This window comes from Aotus nancymaae, unplaced genomic scaffold (genome assembly GCF_030222135.1).
Source record: "Aotus nancymaae isolate 86718 unplaced genomic scaffold, 86718_ANA_hifiasm-v0.15.2.pri h1tg000043l, whole genome shotgun sequence".
Taxonomy (NCBI): domain Eukaryota; kingdom Metazoa; phylum Chordata; class Mammalia; order Primates; family Aotidae; genus Aotus; species Aotus nancymaae.
Genome location: NW_026988457.1, coordinates 7320863 through 7337113, shown reverse-complemented (window position 1 = coordinate 7337113; position 16251 = coordinate 7320863). Strand labels below are relative to the sequence as shown.

The following is a 16251-nucleotide window of genomic DNA, read 5'->3' as shown; positions in this document are numbered from 1 at the left end:
CTAGCCTCTAAACATTGTTTTTGAAAATTACTAATTCTCCCTAAGTAATTGTAAATACTGAAGTTGAAGGAGAAAAAATCTAAAGAAAAATAAACTTTTCACCTCAAATGTGTGCATTAATAGTAATGCTAGTGACAAAATAAATTTAGGAGAAAAAGTAATTTGAGGGAAAACAAATTTTGGATAAACAGAGTTTGAGGTATCCATGGAGTTTCTGGTTTAGATGTCTACACTAGGTAACTTCAACTATGTCTGGAATTCAGAAGACTGAGTTTTGCTGTTACAACAGTTAAACAGAAGCAGGGAACATAACCCTTTCAAACATGTGTGTCCTCGTAAAGATGAGAAAGTGGCTTTAGAGCTGCAGGAGTAAGACCAGGTATACATAATTACCTACTGACCCAGTTAGAAGAATACATGCCTGCAAGTGGTCAGTAGGCCATCTGGACTCACTGCCCTCTGTATCTTGCATATACTTTCATTATAGTACATATTCTATTTAATTTTAATTCTTGGTTTTTATGTCTCTTTGCTCATTAGACTACAAGCTCCATAAGGAATGTTTCTTCTGTTTTGAATGAATCAATGAATACATAATTTTGTGTAATCAATGATACACAACTAGAACAAAGCTATTTAACTTATAGACAAAATCTGTGGTCAAGGAAGAGTTTTTAAGTTTCTAAGAACTTTTAAAGTTCATATTGGGCCTGCTTTAAATTAGCATGGTTCTTCTCAGAATCCCATTCTTCAGAGCATTTTATATTTCACTTTGTAGGTAGGAGTATAATAATGATGACAGTAGCATCCAGAATGACATCCCTACTCAATGTCAGCAGCCTCCCCACACCACACTCATTAAAGCCAAAGAACCCATTACCTCTCTGGCCCTGATATTCAACTACTCTCCTTCTGGTTCATATGAGACTGGCATTTTTCCTGTTGGTAGATCATACCAAGAATGTCCTTCTATCCTTGTTTTAGGCCAAATGTACTATTTTCTCTGCAATGAATGCTCCTCTTCTAATGATGTACCTCCTTTCAGTTTTTGCTCAAATGTAACTTTTACCATGAGGCTTATTTAAAATTGACCACTCTCTTTAAACTGCAACCTAACCTTGCCATTCTGTAATCCCAATTCTCTGTGTTGTATTTATCCTTTTACAAAACATTCACTATCTTCTAACATGCTATGTAATTTAATTATTCATTTTGTTTAATGCTTATTGATTGTGTGTCCTTGCTAGAATATATGCTCCATCTGAAGACAAGGATCTTTGTCTATTTACTAACATATCAAAAGTACATTACATAGGACTTAGCACAGAAGGAATTCAGTACTTTTGGAAACCTGAGAAGAATATTGTCAGACATTATGTGACAATATTCTAAGAGCTTCAAATGCATTATATAACTTAATCTTCACAAGAACCCTGACGTGCTATCATTGACTCCAATTTATAGAAAGGAAACTAAGATACAAAGTGGCTAAGTAATTCACAAAGGCCACAAGCTAAGAAAGTAGTTGAACTAGGATTCAAAGTCAGCGACCAGATGCTGAGTCATTAACTATCACAGTCTTCCTAATAGAAACACCGAATAGAAGCAGTTGGGACAATAATAGAACGGGAATGGGAAAACTCTCTTTCTTCTATAGTAAACAGGAAGTAAAAAGCAAAAAAGGTATACAAGGATGCTAAATCCCAGGACTATCTGAATCACCCACAGATCATCTTGATGTTGGCTAATTCTTTCTGAAGCTCAGAAATATTCATATAACAAAACTTTTTAAAAAGAAGTAAGATTTCAATTAACCATATTTTTCAAAGCCACTCTCCTAATAAATTTATCTTCTTTGCTTCCTTACTCTATTTAAGCTGCTGTTGAAAACGGCTTCATCAATTCTCACTTAAGTATTTCTCCAGATTTTTAATGTCTTCTTAGTTAAGAATTCTCACACTACAAATGTTATGTGAATAAGAAAAATCACTTAAAGAAGCATGGATCTCAGAGTGAGAAGGAAATTTTAGAGATGACTGCTTAATAAACAGGTTATCTTAATGAGAGGATATACATCAGCCCTGACAGATGGATTAAAGGGCCAAAGCCTCCCATTCCGACACCTTTTCAATGTTCTTCGTCTTCAAAGTTCTCTTATTGGCATTGACCATGCAAACATGTTATCAAAAAAAAAAGGAGTGAAGAGAGAAAACATACTGAATATCTTATTAGAATTTGTGAAGTAACACTTTTACATTCTTTTGGAAATGTATATTCCTCCAGAAGCACAAATTATGCCATGATTAATACATACATTATAGGAAACTAAAATAATTAGAATAGAGAGAGAAATCATACCTTCTATCAATAGCTCTTGTCCATGACTGCCAAGAAGTGTACGAGATAGGAATGGGGCAAAGTCTACAAAAATTTCACGAAGAAGAGGAGCAACTTTTTCTAAAGCTCTTTCAAGTTTTGCAGTGATGCTGTTGAAATTAAGACATAAAAACTAATAAATATAATTCAATATAAAATGTCAAATAAACTTTACTTCTAAATTAAAATCTTTAAAAATCATAAAAGTCCTTTCTAGTCCATGGAATAATAGCAAGTTTCATGTATAAGGGACACCCTGTACAGTTTCACATACAGTCATAAAGCTACTGAAAGGTTTCAGCTAAATTGGAATTACTATACTATGGAAAAGAATTGGGGTTCTGCTACCTGAAAGGGCCAAAGACTGTCCATAGCTCTATGAGTGTCATGTAAATGAGTTCTTGTATGCCTTCTCTATGCATCTATTCATCAAAGAAAATGATTTTGAACACTGACAATGTGGGTCACTATGCCAGTTACAAATAATTTAACTCTTGCTTTCAAGGAGGTATTAACTGAAATCTGGACAAATAAGAGAACAGCTGAAATTCATTGTAATACAGTTGAATGCTTTGCCAAAGTAGGCAATTTCCGTTTCATAAGCCTATGTATTTACAAACTGCTGTATTATTTATAAAGTTCACTGTTGATTTTTTTTTTTTTTTGAGACTGAGTCTTGCTCTGTCGCCCAGGCTGGAGTGCAGAGGCACAACCTCGGCTCACTGCAACCTCCGCCTCCCAGGTTCAAGCCATTCTCCTGCCTCAGCCTCCCAGGTAGCTGGGACTATAGGCATGTGCCACTACACCTGGCTAATTTTTTTGTATTTTTAGTAGAGATGGGTTTTCACCATGCTGGCCAGGCTGGTCTCAAACTCCTGACCTCAAGTGATCCACCCGTGTCAGCCTCCCAAAGTGCTGGGATTACAGACATGAGCCACCACGCCCGGCCCATTGTTGAATTTTAAGTTAATAGCCATACAAAAGCACTATTTATTTGACATTCTTAAAAATACTTTGAATGGTACATGTAAAAAAAAAGAGGATGAGGAAAATATTTCTGCCTAGATGAATGAATAACATAGTAACAGACTTATATGTCTTAGATATAAGTGCTTTGGAGTAAGACTGCTTAGACTAGAATCCTAGCTCTATCTTATACTAGCTAGGTGAACTTAGGAGTCATTAGGCTTTCTACATCTGCAAAGTGAAGATGATCGCAGTACCTACACAGTAAGGATTAAATAAGCTAAGGGATGTAAAGTGCACAGAAAAGTACCCAGAACATAGTGAGAGGTCAATGATGTTCACTTTTTTGACTCAACTTTGAACAAAACACACCCATATTTATTCTCACAAAATGTGATTCTGATACATTAACCAAACCAAAATCAATATAACATATTAGATGAGCACACATTCTTCTGCACAGAAGACATGTACAGTTAGAAATTAAACAATGTTACAAAATAATACAAGTTCTGCCACAATGTCAGGTAACATTTTGTTACATGTCACAAAAATATATAAATAAGAAAAAAGTAATTAACCATAAAATAATTCACCATGTATTACTAAAGTTTAACTCTAAACTATGGCATCTTTTTAAATTTTTTAAGCTATTAAGTAGATATTAGAGTATAATCTCAGATGACTTCTTTATACTAAATTGGAAACACCAAGTTTCAAATCTTAGAGCACTCTAAGCCTTACCATTAGCACTTCTGTTTAACTCTGTCTCTTTTTATCTGTGTCAACAGCTTTAGAGAAAGGAGAAAGCATGGAGAAAACTCAAGTTTGGTCACTGCCACATATATTTAGAAAATTAGGGAGGAAAAATTTTCCATAAGAAAAAAGGATTTGAGGGGGATTTGGCAGACTTACTAAAATTAAGAGATTTCACAGTCTACCCTACTCTGTAATTTCTAAAGGAAGGACTTCCTGAAGACTGGGGTTCTCAAGCTTTAGTGTAGATGAGAATCACCTGGAGAGTCCGTTTAACCAGACTGCTGAGCCCCACCCTAGTTTCTGATTCAGGAGGTCTGTTTATACTGTGAGCATTTGTTAGAAGTAGAAATTCTCAGTGATGCTGATGCTGCTGATTCAGGAAACACACTTAGAAAGTATTAACAAAGAAGCGAGAAAAAGAAAGACTACCTGAAGTCACTGAATAAGCATAATCACAGTAAGTTATGTTACTGAATATAGAGAGACCCTTTTTTGAATCTGCAATTTCATTAATTCCTTCAAATCTGTAGAATCATGTCCTACAGCTCTTTCTAGCTAATTCCCTCTACTAAGAAATGGTAAGAATGGTAAAAGTGAGTCTATTAAAAGGAGAAAAATCTAGATAAAATAGTTTCTGATGCTCAATTCTAAATAAGTATGAATATTTTTATTTAAAATTAGTAAAATTATTTTAGAAAAAATATTGATTCATGGAGGTCTGCATCCTAGCTATTGGATTTTATGTACTATTACTGAGGTAAAGCCAGGGACATTTTTTATCCCAGTTTGAGACCTTTCTCCCCTGTTTTACAACTTTCTGTGTGATTTACAGGCTTCAAAATCACAAAAACACTGTTACTGGTGATTAAGTTAAATATGAAGCAGAAACTTCAATTAATCTGAGCAACTGATTACTTCTGTGTGTAAGTATGTATAAATATACATTATTACCAGTTACCTTGACTTAAGGATAATAGAGAAAAACAGATATTTCTTAGGAAGTGAATCCCTATTAAGATTATTTTTGAAAATATTTTCTTATAAAATTTATTAGAATATTAAATGTTGCTCTTACATATCATCCTGCAATGAGAATTTGAATTATCTAATAGGGGACAAAAAATACAATATTTTACTCAGCAAAAGATTAGAAGTTTTATGTATATAAACCATTATCAAATAATTCTGCTGGATTTCTCAAACAACAACAAAATATTCTAAATGGAAAAATTTCATCCTAATTTTTTACAGTGAAAAAAAGTTTTTTGTTATTATTGCTATTTATAGATTCCTCCACAATGTATTTCAAAGAAGGGCATAAATGCTGTATAAATTAGCTTCATCGTTATACAATTTAAATTCTCAAAGAAAATAATACAAACATAAACTTCAGCCTAAGACTCTCCTTTATCACCTGGAAAATAAAGATTCGTTACAAAAAAATACCAAAAAAAGAGACATTGTGGCTATATTGTCATTTTGTTATTTCCATTCTCATCTCAAAGAAATACACAATGTAAAACTCTTTTTCCCCAATTCCAAGACACATATAAGACAGTTATCTGTTAATATGTAAAAAATAAAAAGCACACTAAGATGTGAAAAGCCCATGCCCTTAAGTCCTACAAAAGTAAATAAAATTTTCTCCTTAAAATAAAAATACAGCGGTCAGGCACAGTGGCTCACGCCTGTAGTCCCAGCACTTTGGGAGGCCGAGGCAGCTGAATCATGAGGTCAGAAGTTTGAGACCAGCCTGGCCAAGACAGTGAAACCCCGTCTCTACTAAAAACACACAAAAAATTAGAGGGGTGTGGTGGCACGCGCCTGTAGTCCCAGCTACTCGGGAGGCTGAGGCAGAAGAATCGCCTGAACCCAGGAGGCAGAGGTTGCAGTGAGCCAAGATTGTGCCATTGCACTCCAGCCTGGGCGACAGAGTGAGACTCTGTCTCAAAAAATAAAAATAAAAATACAAAGAACATACAGCCACCAGAAGAAAACCAGGTATTCATCAGCAAATTATTTTGTAAGAAAAACTAGCATAAGGTGCTGATTTTATGGAAAAATTCTACAGAGCAACTTTTCAGTTTTCTCTGAAAGTTTATTTTCATTTTAAAAAAACATTCATTTAGGCTGGGCATGGTGCATCACATCTATTATCCCAGCACTTTGGAAGATCAAAGGAGGATGGCTTGAGCCCAGGAGTTCAAGACCAGCCTGGGCAACATGGTGAGACCCTGTCTCTATCAAAAATTTAAAAATTAGCAAGGTATAGTGGTTGGCACCTGTGATCCTAGCTACTCAAGAGGTTGAGGCAAGAGGATCTCTTGAGCCCAGGGAGGTCAAAGCTGCAGTGAGCTATGATCAAGCCACTACACTCCAGCCTGGGTAATGGAGCAAGACCCCTATTTTGCCAAAAAAAAAAAAAACAAAAACAAAAAACTATTCATTTAGTCAAAGACATTTTATGCACAGAAATAATACAAAGGTGTATTCTCCTATGTAGGGGAATCTACCCTGCACAGTCTGAGAAAGTATTACAATCTTATACTATAATAACTTCTTAATATTTGGTTAAGTTATTGGGCACTAAGCACAAATTTCATCAAATGTGGGTTGAAAAGCATACAATTTCAAGCCACTCATCCTACTCTCCCCAATCTACTTTTTCCCTCTAAGTCACACTAATGATGCATTTAAGATGCTTGATTGATGATTATTTTGAATTTGGCTATTTTTCTTAATAGTAAGTATAAACTCTTTTAAGAAAAAGAATTGAATTACTGGAACTGGAGACTATTTTCTTAAGTGAAGTAACTCAAACAGAAAGGCAAACACCACATGTTCTCACTTTTAAGTGGAAGCTAAATGATGTGTACAGATGGACATAGAGTAAGGAATGATAGAGACTGGAGGCTGGTGACTTGGAAGGGTTGGAGGATGGAAGGCAGGGATGAGAGGTAAGAGATTACTTAATGGGTACCATGTACATCATTCAGGTGATGAATACACTAAAAGCCCAGACTTCACCACTACGAGATATATCCATGAATCAAAATTACACTTGTATTCCTTAAATTTACATAAATCAAAAACAAATACATAAAAAGGAAAAAGAATTGCTTATTTCCATGAAGAAAATTCCTGTTGCAACTTGAGAAATTATAAAGCACTCTAACAAGATTACCAACTCAAGGAAAACAAAATATTCCAAGGAAATAATAAGGCTTTAGATGAAATTCTATAGCTCTAATGATTGGATTAAAACAATGTGACTTAAAACACAAGAGCTTACAATTATGGTTTTTAAAAATGGCAATCACATATTGGCTTTTACCTGTATTAAGTAAGTCTCATTCAGAGTTAATTCTAAGAAATTTATATGAATAAAAATATAATTAATCAATGGGAAAAATAATGTATGAAAACCCATGGCTTAATTATTATCAAATCTTGCCAAGTATAACTGGCCTCAAGAAATATCCAAGGCCATGGTAATTTTAAGAACACAAATTAGTAAAAAAAAAAAAAAGTAAGATTTTTCTCTCCTGTAGTCTAAATAAATCTCCTATAAACAAAGTTCATAACAAAGTGATCTTTTCCTAATGTTATATGTTTTAGAATTCTATAAAAATATAATAGTTCTACTTTTATTTAGGAATAAATTCTAGAATTTAGAATTTAGAATTCTAGAAAAATATAATAGTCATACTTTTATTTAGGACCCTACATATATTGTGTACTCTATTTTAACAAACTCCCTTATGTTTGTGCTACTTCATAAAGTAATTTTTACTTACTTTGGATTTTATTTACTTTTTGTATTTTCCTAGGTCCTTAGCACAATGTCATAAATACAATAAACAATAATTTGAAAGATTAGGAAGATTTGAAAGATTAGAGTGCTTAAATTTCCAAATTCATTTCTTAAATCATATTAAATGGGTAGTTATAATAATAAAACATAAAATAAAAAGAAATAATCACATACCCTTAAGTAATGTACTTAAAAGATTTACTCAGACCTAAAAGAAATTATTGGGCAGGCGCAGTGGCTCACACCTGCAATCCCAGCACTTTTGGAAGCTGATGTGGGTGAATCAGAAGGTCAGGAGTTCAAGACCAGTCTGGCCAACATAGTAAAACCCCATCTCTACTAAAAAAATACAAAAAATTAGCCGAGTGTGGTGGTGTGCACCTATAATGCCAGCTACTCAGGAGGCTGAGGCAGGAGAATTGCGTGAACACGGGATGAGGTTTCAGTGAGCTGAGATCATGCCATTGCACTGCAGCCAGGAGAACAGTGCGACACTCCGTTTCAATTAAAAAAAAAAAAAAAGAAAAGAAATTATTACATTAGTGAATTCTATGGTAGATTTTTATTAATTGAATTCTCCTAATGTGGGCATCAGTAAGTGAACTGATTGGGTTTAGGTAAACACAGATGAAAAGAAAGGTTAAGGAGAGTACTAATGATAAAAAAACCATAAATTGTAAAGTTAAATTATTATCAGCTACATACTATGACTAGGAATTGACATTGAATTCAAATAGTTTGCTGTCACTAAATTTCTAATAGGAAATATAATTTAACATACTAAAATAGCTGATAAGTAAATGTATCCTAAATCTGCAAGCCTGTGACATAACGACCTACTGACAGTTTTATTAATTTATAGTTTTCTAAGGTTGTGGTCACTAGGGAAAACATTGTATTTAAAAAAAAATGCTTCTTTTATTCCTCTATGATCTTATAAATTTAAAACTGACATTTTCTCCTTATTACTCCTAAACAGAATTATTTTCAAGTGCATGATGAAAAGGTTAAGAAAGTAAATAAAACTATAGAAGACTAAGAAATTGAAGCTAAATAGAATATTTTTATAAGTAAAAAGTTTACTGTTTTATATTGTAAACTAAATTCCAAGTAAACATTTTTCAAGTTTTCAGACATGTAATGCCTATGTGAGTACACTTATGCACATCTGTAGTCTCAACAACTCGGGAAGCTGAGGCAGGAAAATCACTTGAGCCCAGGAATTCAGGGCTGTAGTGTGCCATGATCAGCTCTGTGAATAGCCATTATGTAATGCTTTTATGGGGATGCCCTTAGACAATTACAAAAGTTTTTTAGAGTGTACTAATTACAAAAGTAAAAAAAACTGATGTAGAACAATTCCTTCTTTCCAGTCAACTATTTAAATGGCATAAAAATTAACTATAAATATATAAAGTCCATAAAAAATAAAACAAAATAAAAAAAACTGTAAAAAATAAAAATACAAAGTCAAGAATATAAATCTAACTAAAACCAAACAACAAATCTAGTGATGAAAAGGTAAGGCTAATTGTGTCTTAAAAACTGATGTGAAAATTGAAATAATAACACTTATCCTCCTAAATAAAATATTTAGCATATTTTAAAACTATTTTAATGTAGTGGGGGCTGTGGTGTCTCACCAAGATCCCCTTTGAGGATGGAAACACTCTTTGCCTGGAAAGTTCCGAAAAGCACTGTGGGGTGATGGCACACAGTTGAATCCCTCCCTAGAAGGGAGCTGCTTCACCCAAGGGTAAGCCCCCTCATTAGGAGCAGTGTGAATTCAAACAATGGTCAATGAGAAGATAAAAAGACCCAGGTCCTTTGACTCAATTGAGGACATCTCTGGAGCCATTTCAATTTCAGAGCTTTCCCATGGAGTGGCCTGGAATCTCTCTTACAATTGCATCACTTTTCCTTCAGATCAATCTCCCATTGACATTTAGAGGTAGTGTTATCAAGCACATTCCCCAGTAAAGCACCTACATACAGTGTTTTATCTAAGAATTTGTTTTTTGGAATAGCAGCTAATGAATGTTTTATGGTATAGTATTTAGTACATATAATATTTTTGAATATATAAATTGAAAAATCAATTAAGAACTTGAACTTCTAAAATGAAATAGAGGACTTCTGTTTCAGATGTAGAAACCTGGAGTCATTCCCACAAAAATCACAAGAAAAAGCCAGATAATCTAAAGAATTATAACTTTGTTAGGCCTCATCAGAAAGCTGAAGTTTCTAGGCAACCAAACAGCCTTGAAATCTGAGGATAGGAAGCTCCAGGAAGACTCAGGATACATGAACTTGCTAATCTGATGCAGAGAATGGGAAGAAGTAGCACTGGGCAACACATTAAGCTGAAAAGAAAAATTCAGCTCCTTTTTAAAAGAAATTTCTGAAGTCCATTTGTGGGCTATAAGAGAATAAAACCCTCAGAGCTATAGACACAAGGAGAGTTTGCAACAATGCTCAGGCTCTTCCATTCAAACCAAACCAGTACTCAGAGGAAAAATTGGAGGCAACATGGAAGACTGCAGAAAACTTCCTTCATTGCTCCAGGTTAAAGGAGGGAAAATTAATTGCTGCAAAAAAGACACAAAGTTCTGCCCAGATCCTTCTTCCTATCTCCTCTAAAGAATGGAAGCCTTATGCATTTGAGAGAAAGACAGCAACTCCTGTCACTTTTGGGGTACAGTAAAAGGCCTAATGCAGATGGAGGAAAAGAACATAAAAACTCTCTACTCTGAGGGAGGGGAAGGGAAACGTTCTGAGTCCTGAAATTTACAGATCCCCAATCATGTAGAAATGCACAAAATCACTAAAAAAGCCCTACCTTCAAGATCCAGGACAGCACCTGACTAAAATGGAGTCTAGACCAGGACAAAAGGGAACCCCATACCCTTGAAAACCAGGCTTACAAACACACAGTAATAGATAACAATAGTCTACTGTTGCAGAAAGGCCTATAGTGTGGAGAACCTCTCTTAATCAGAAAAGCCTAACAATGAAGGGTAGAACAGAAATAGTGAGTAAGACACTCTGAAAAACTAGCACCTAACTAAACAGAAAATTAAGGTAGAGAAATTTAAAGCCCATGGTATACTGAGAGTAACAAAAACAACAAGAAAACATAAACGCAGCTCAACTCCAGACTAAAGTGACTAAACCTCTCTCACAAAAGGCCTAGCATAAGGAGAGGCAGACCCATTTAGAGCACACATATGACTAACTACTATCCTATACATGATGTCCAGTTTTCAACTAAAAATTACCTTATACATGAAGAAACAAGAAAAAAAAAAACCTGAGATAAACCAATAGAATGAAAATCACAGATGAACCCTATGTTGGAACTATAAAAGAATTTAAAATAAATAACTATGATTAATATGTTAAGAGTTAATAGCTGAAAAGGCAGATGACATGCATAAACATGGAAAATTTCAGCAAAAGGAAGAAGGTGTAAAGAAGAAACGATGGTAGACATTAAAAATATTGTAAAGGAAACAATATGCCTTCAATGGGCTTATCAAAAGACTCAATGAAGCCAAGGAAAGACTCAGTGAATTTGAAGATAGGCCAATAAAATTATTAATAAAAAATATTAATAAAATATTAAAACAAAAAGAAAAAAATACATACAGATGGAGAGAGTGTGTACATGAGAGCATTCAAGAGCTATTAAACAGTATCAAATAACTTTATATAAATGTATTAACTTTATATATAACACTATCAAGTAACTTTATATAAAAGTTACATAAACTTTACATAAATGTGAAAGAGAAATGCAGTATGCCAAATAATGGCTCAACGAAGATATCTATACCATAATCCTTGGCACCTATGACTAAGCTATATTACACGGCAAAAAAGGATTTTGCAAGTGAAATTAAGGTTATGGGCATTAAAATAGAAAGATTATCTTAGATTATGTAGGTAGGTTCAGTCTAATCACATGAGGTCTTAAAAGCAGAAAACTCTGTGGCTAGAGAAATACAGCAAAAGAGAAAGGCAGAAAAGATATGTATAAGCAGAAAACAGATAGATCCCAAATTTGAGAAGAACTGGATGCATTATTACTAATTCTGAATGTAGGGGGCTACAGGCAAGAAGAGTTCGATGAGATAAGGGAAGCCTCTGACAGCAGGCAAAGAAATAGGTCCGTGTGTTCTATAGCCACACAGAGCTGAATTGTGCTAATAATCTGAGTGAGCCTGGAAGTACATTTTCTTCTAGAGTCTCCAGTAAGAAATGCACCCCTGCCAATATCTGCATTTTAGCCCAGTGTGACCTGAGTGTTGGACTCTTAACCTACAGAACTGTGATGTAATTAACAAATCAGTGCTGATTTAAGCTGCTAAATTTGTGGCAACTTGTTATTCTAGCAATAGAAAACTAACACAGAGACATACTAGAGCAGAAGAAATTTGTGAAGAGATACTGAGTGAGAACTTTCAAACAACAATAAAGTCAGAAAACTATAGATACGAGAAGCCCAGAAAACACCAAGTAGAATTTTAGTAAATAAGTAAATACATTATATATCATAATAAACTTCTGAAATCCAAATATAATGAGAAAATCTGAAGAAGGCATTCAGAGAATAAAGACACATTCGAGAAAGAAGAACAAAGATAAGAATGACATTCTCATTAGAATCCATACAAACAGAGGAAATGAGATGCAATCCCTTTCAAAACCATTTTAAAAATATGTAAATCCACAATTCTATATCAAGCCAAAAATTCTTTCGAATAGGTAAATAAAGACCTTTTTAGACAACAAAAATGGAGGTAACTCATGTAGCTGACTTTGTACTCTGAATACTTTTAAATGTAGTTAAAGTATAAGGAATATACCAGACAAAAACAGATTTATACAAACAAGAGTGCTAGAAAAGATAAATAAAATTATAAAATGCATTTATTTTTAATTGCTCTAAAATAAAATTCACTATCCAGAGCAAAATAGCAGTGTGTTGTCTTTTTGTTTTGTTTTGTTTTGTTTTTAGACAGAGTCTCACTCTGTTGCCCAGGCTGGAGTGCAGTGGTGCCGTCTTTGCTCACTGCAACCTCTGCCTGCCAGGTTCTAAGTGATTCTCCTGTATCAGTCTCTGGAGTAGCTGGGATTATAGGCATGCACCACCATTCCTGGCTAATTTTGTATTTTTAGTAGAGATAGGGTTTCACCATGGTGGCCAGGCTAGTCTCCAACTCCTGACCTCAGGTGATCCACCTGCCTTGGCCTCCCAAAGTGCTGGGATTACGGGCATGAACCACCCTGCCTGGCAGACTGTTTCTTAATAAAGCACATAAAAGTAAAATGTATGACAACATTAACACAAAGGATGTATAAAAGAAATTAGGAATAAACTGTTACAAATGTCTTTATTAAAACATGCAACAGTGTAAACAGTGTAATCATATTAAAAACTGACTCTGATAATTTAAAAATTTATGTTGTAAGCCCTAGAGAAGCCCCTAAAATGTTTTGAAAAGATTATCTTTTATTTTCAACATTTTTAAAATGTTTGAAATATTGTCTACAATATGACAATACTATAGAGAAAATGAAATAATAAAAAATACTCCATTAATTCAACAGAGAACATAAAAGAAGAAAAAATAAAGTACAGATGGAAAGTAACAATTTATTGTAAAACAATTACCAAATTGGTAGATATCAATCAAATCATGTAAGTAATTACACTGAATGCAAATAATGTAGAAAAACCAATTAAAATATAGAAATTGTCAGTTTGACTTTTTTTAAAAAAAGCAGAACTGCTTTAAATATAAAAATATAGATAAGTTTAAAGAAAGGAAAAAAATTAACATCAAAACCCTTCATTAAAATAAAGTCATGTAAAAAGTTGAAAATGTTTAATTGGATGAGCTTTATACAACTTAAAAGTTACCAAAAAGTTACACATTTTTCTATTATATAATTAAGGATCAGAAGGAATGGATCTGACATAATCCAGCTGAAATCAGTGATTTTAAAAAACACCAAGCCATTTTAACATTTACACTCCATCAAATATATACTATCATAACCACAATAACTATATAAAAATACTGTGGATTTCCACCTTTAGTAATAGGCAAATTCTCTTGCTGAGAACAATTAAAAAAGCTTGACACAAACCAAAACACTTCTTGAGAGAAATGGAGAGTTCAGACAAAGATCAATTATTTGACCATGATCCTGAAGAAAAAATTCTAAGAAGATGATTTTGGTGTCTGGACCACTCTTATCCCATGGACATGTTTTGGTAGAAGCAGCTGAATGACTGAAGTTGAACAAAATTTTTGGAGCTCATAGCCTACTAAAGAGGAAAAAAAGCATAGAAAAACCCTTATGATTTAAGTTGGGATCCTACAGAACTACACTCTAAAGAACTGGTGAATCAGAGGATTGCTAATGCTTATCAGAAGAAAATGTATTTTTTTTCTGGAAGAAAATATCACTTTGTTCTTTCATATTATCTTTAAAATCTTTCAGATACTGCATAATTTCTTCACATAATAATAACAAGAAAAGACATATAAGCAGACAGGAAGATATTCTTGAATACCAAAAATAACACAAGATGACAGAGGTAGCTCTGATAAATAATGAAAGACTTTTAGGTAACTTATTTACATTCAAGAAAATTAAAGACTAAGATAAACAGTTGAATAAGATAGACATTGGAAGATACTATTAAACTATAAAAAGCAAATGGAAATTCTAGTACTTGCAAAAATTGAAATTAAGAACTGAGAAGACTTGACACAGCTAAAGAGAGAATTAGTAAAGTAGAATATAAGTTAAAAGAAAATACTCAGAATCATTGAGAGAGAAATAGAGGTTGAGGAAAAGGATATAGATAGAGAGGTTATGTAAGTTAAGGTCTAACAAAAGGATAAAATGAGTTACAAGCAATACTGAAGAGGTAATGGCTGGGAAATTTCAAAATTGAATGAAAGTGATAAAACTTCAGATTTCAGAAACTCTACAAACCCTAAGCAGGATAAATACAAAGGAAATCCACAGCATTTGAAAACATCATAGTAAAACTTATCAACTCCAAAAATACAGAACACCTTTAAAACACACATCAGGTGGGTTGGAGTGAAGAACAGAAATAATATGACTAGCAATTAACCTAAAAATTAAAGAAATAAAACAGAATGAAAGAAAGCCGAAAGACAGTAAAATGATATTTTCAAAGCACTAAAGGAAAATAATTGCCAACCTAGAATTCTGTTGGTTCAAAAATATCCTTTAAACATTGAGGTGGATTTGAAAGATATTTGGAAAAATAGGAACTAAAAGTTTATGAGAAGCTAACCTGCACTAAGTCAAATACTAAGAAGTGTTCTTTAAGAAGAAGAAAAATGATACTTGGTGGAAGTCAGACATTCAGAAAAGAATGAACAACAAAAAATGATAATCATTTGGCTAAATCTAAACAGATGTTTATCAATATAATAAGTATACTTTCAGGGTGTGAATTTAAGATGAACATGCACACATGTATGTATATGTATATCTGCAAAATCTGGGGTAAATTAAGTTAAACTAGACTAAGGAAGGACCATGCATTGTCTGGGAATAGGACCTTGATAAATCAAGGGCAATTCTTGCAATCTGGAGGACTATCAATTGCACTGTTTCTCAAAGTATGCTCTCTGGACCAGCAACATCACCATGATCTAGCATAATGGTTAATTTTATGTGTCAATTTTACTGGGTGTCCAGATATTTGATTAAACAGCCCTGTGGGTGTGACTGTCAGGGTATTTCTTGATAAGATTAACATCTGAATAGGTAGACTGGGTAAAGTAGACTGCCCTTCCTCATGTAAGAAGCCTTCATCTAGTCAATTGAAGATGTGAATAGAACAAAAACAGTGATCAAACTCCTTCTGTCTGACTGTTTGAGATAGCAATATTGGTCTCTTCTGGCCTTTTGACTCAGACATAAACAACAGTTCTTCTTGGGTCTTGAGCCAGCCAGCTTTTGGACAGGAACTTGTATCACTGGCTCTCTTGGTTCTCAGACCTTGGTACTTTGACTAGAACTACACATTGGTTCTCCTGGGTCTTTAGCATACTAACTGCAGAGATTGGGAATTCTCAGCTTCCATAATCATGTGAGCCAAATTTTTATGATAAATTACGTGTATATGTATGTATATTAATATGAATGTAAACATCCTATTTAATCTGTTTCTCTAAATAAGCTTGACTAACAAACCTAAAAACTTGTTAAAGATGCCCTAAATTCTCATGCTCTACTGGAGTCCTACTGAATCAGGCACCCAACAGTCTGCATGTTAG

At 33.7% G+C, this 16251-nt stretch overlaps 1 protein-coding gene across 10 annotated transcripts in view; it reads right to left on the bottom strand.

The window, feature by feature from the left end:
- NBEA (neurobeachin) overlaps positions 1-16251 on the bottom strand; it is a 743003-nt gene that overhangs the window by 440696 nt on the left and 286056 nt on the right. For all 10 annotated transcript variants that reach the window (XM_012465562.2, XM_064361756.1, XM_064361759.1 and 7 more), the window contains one exon: positions 2359-2486. In XM_012465562.2, the coding sequence (XP_012320985.2) occupies positions 2359-2486 (128 nt within the window). The remainder of the gene's footprint in view (positions 1-2358; positions 2487-16251) is intronic.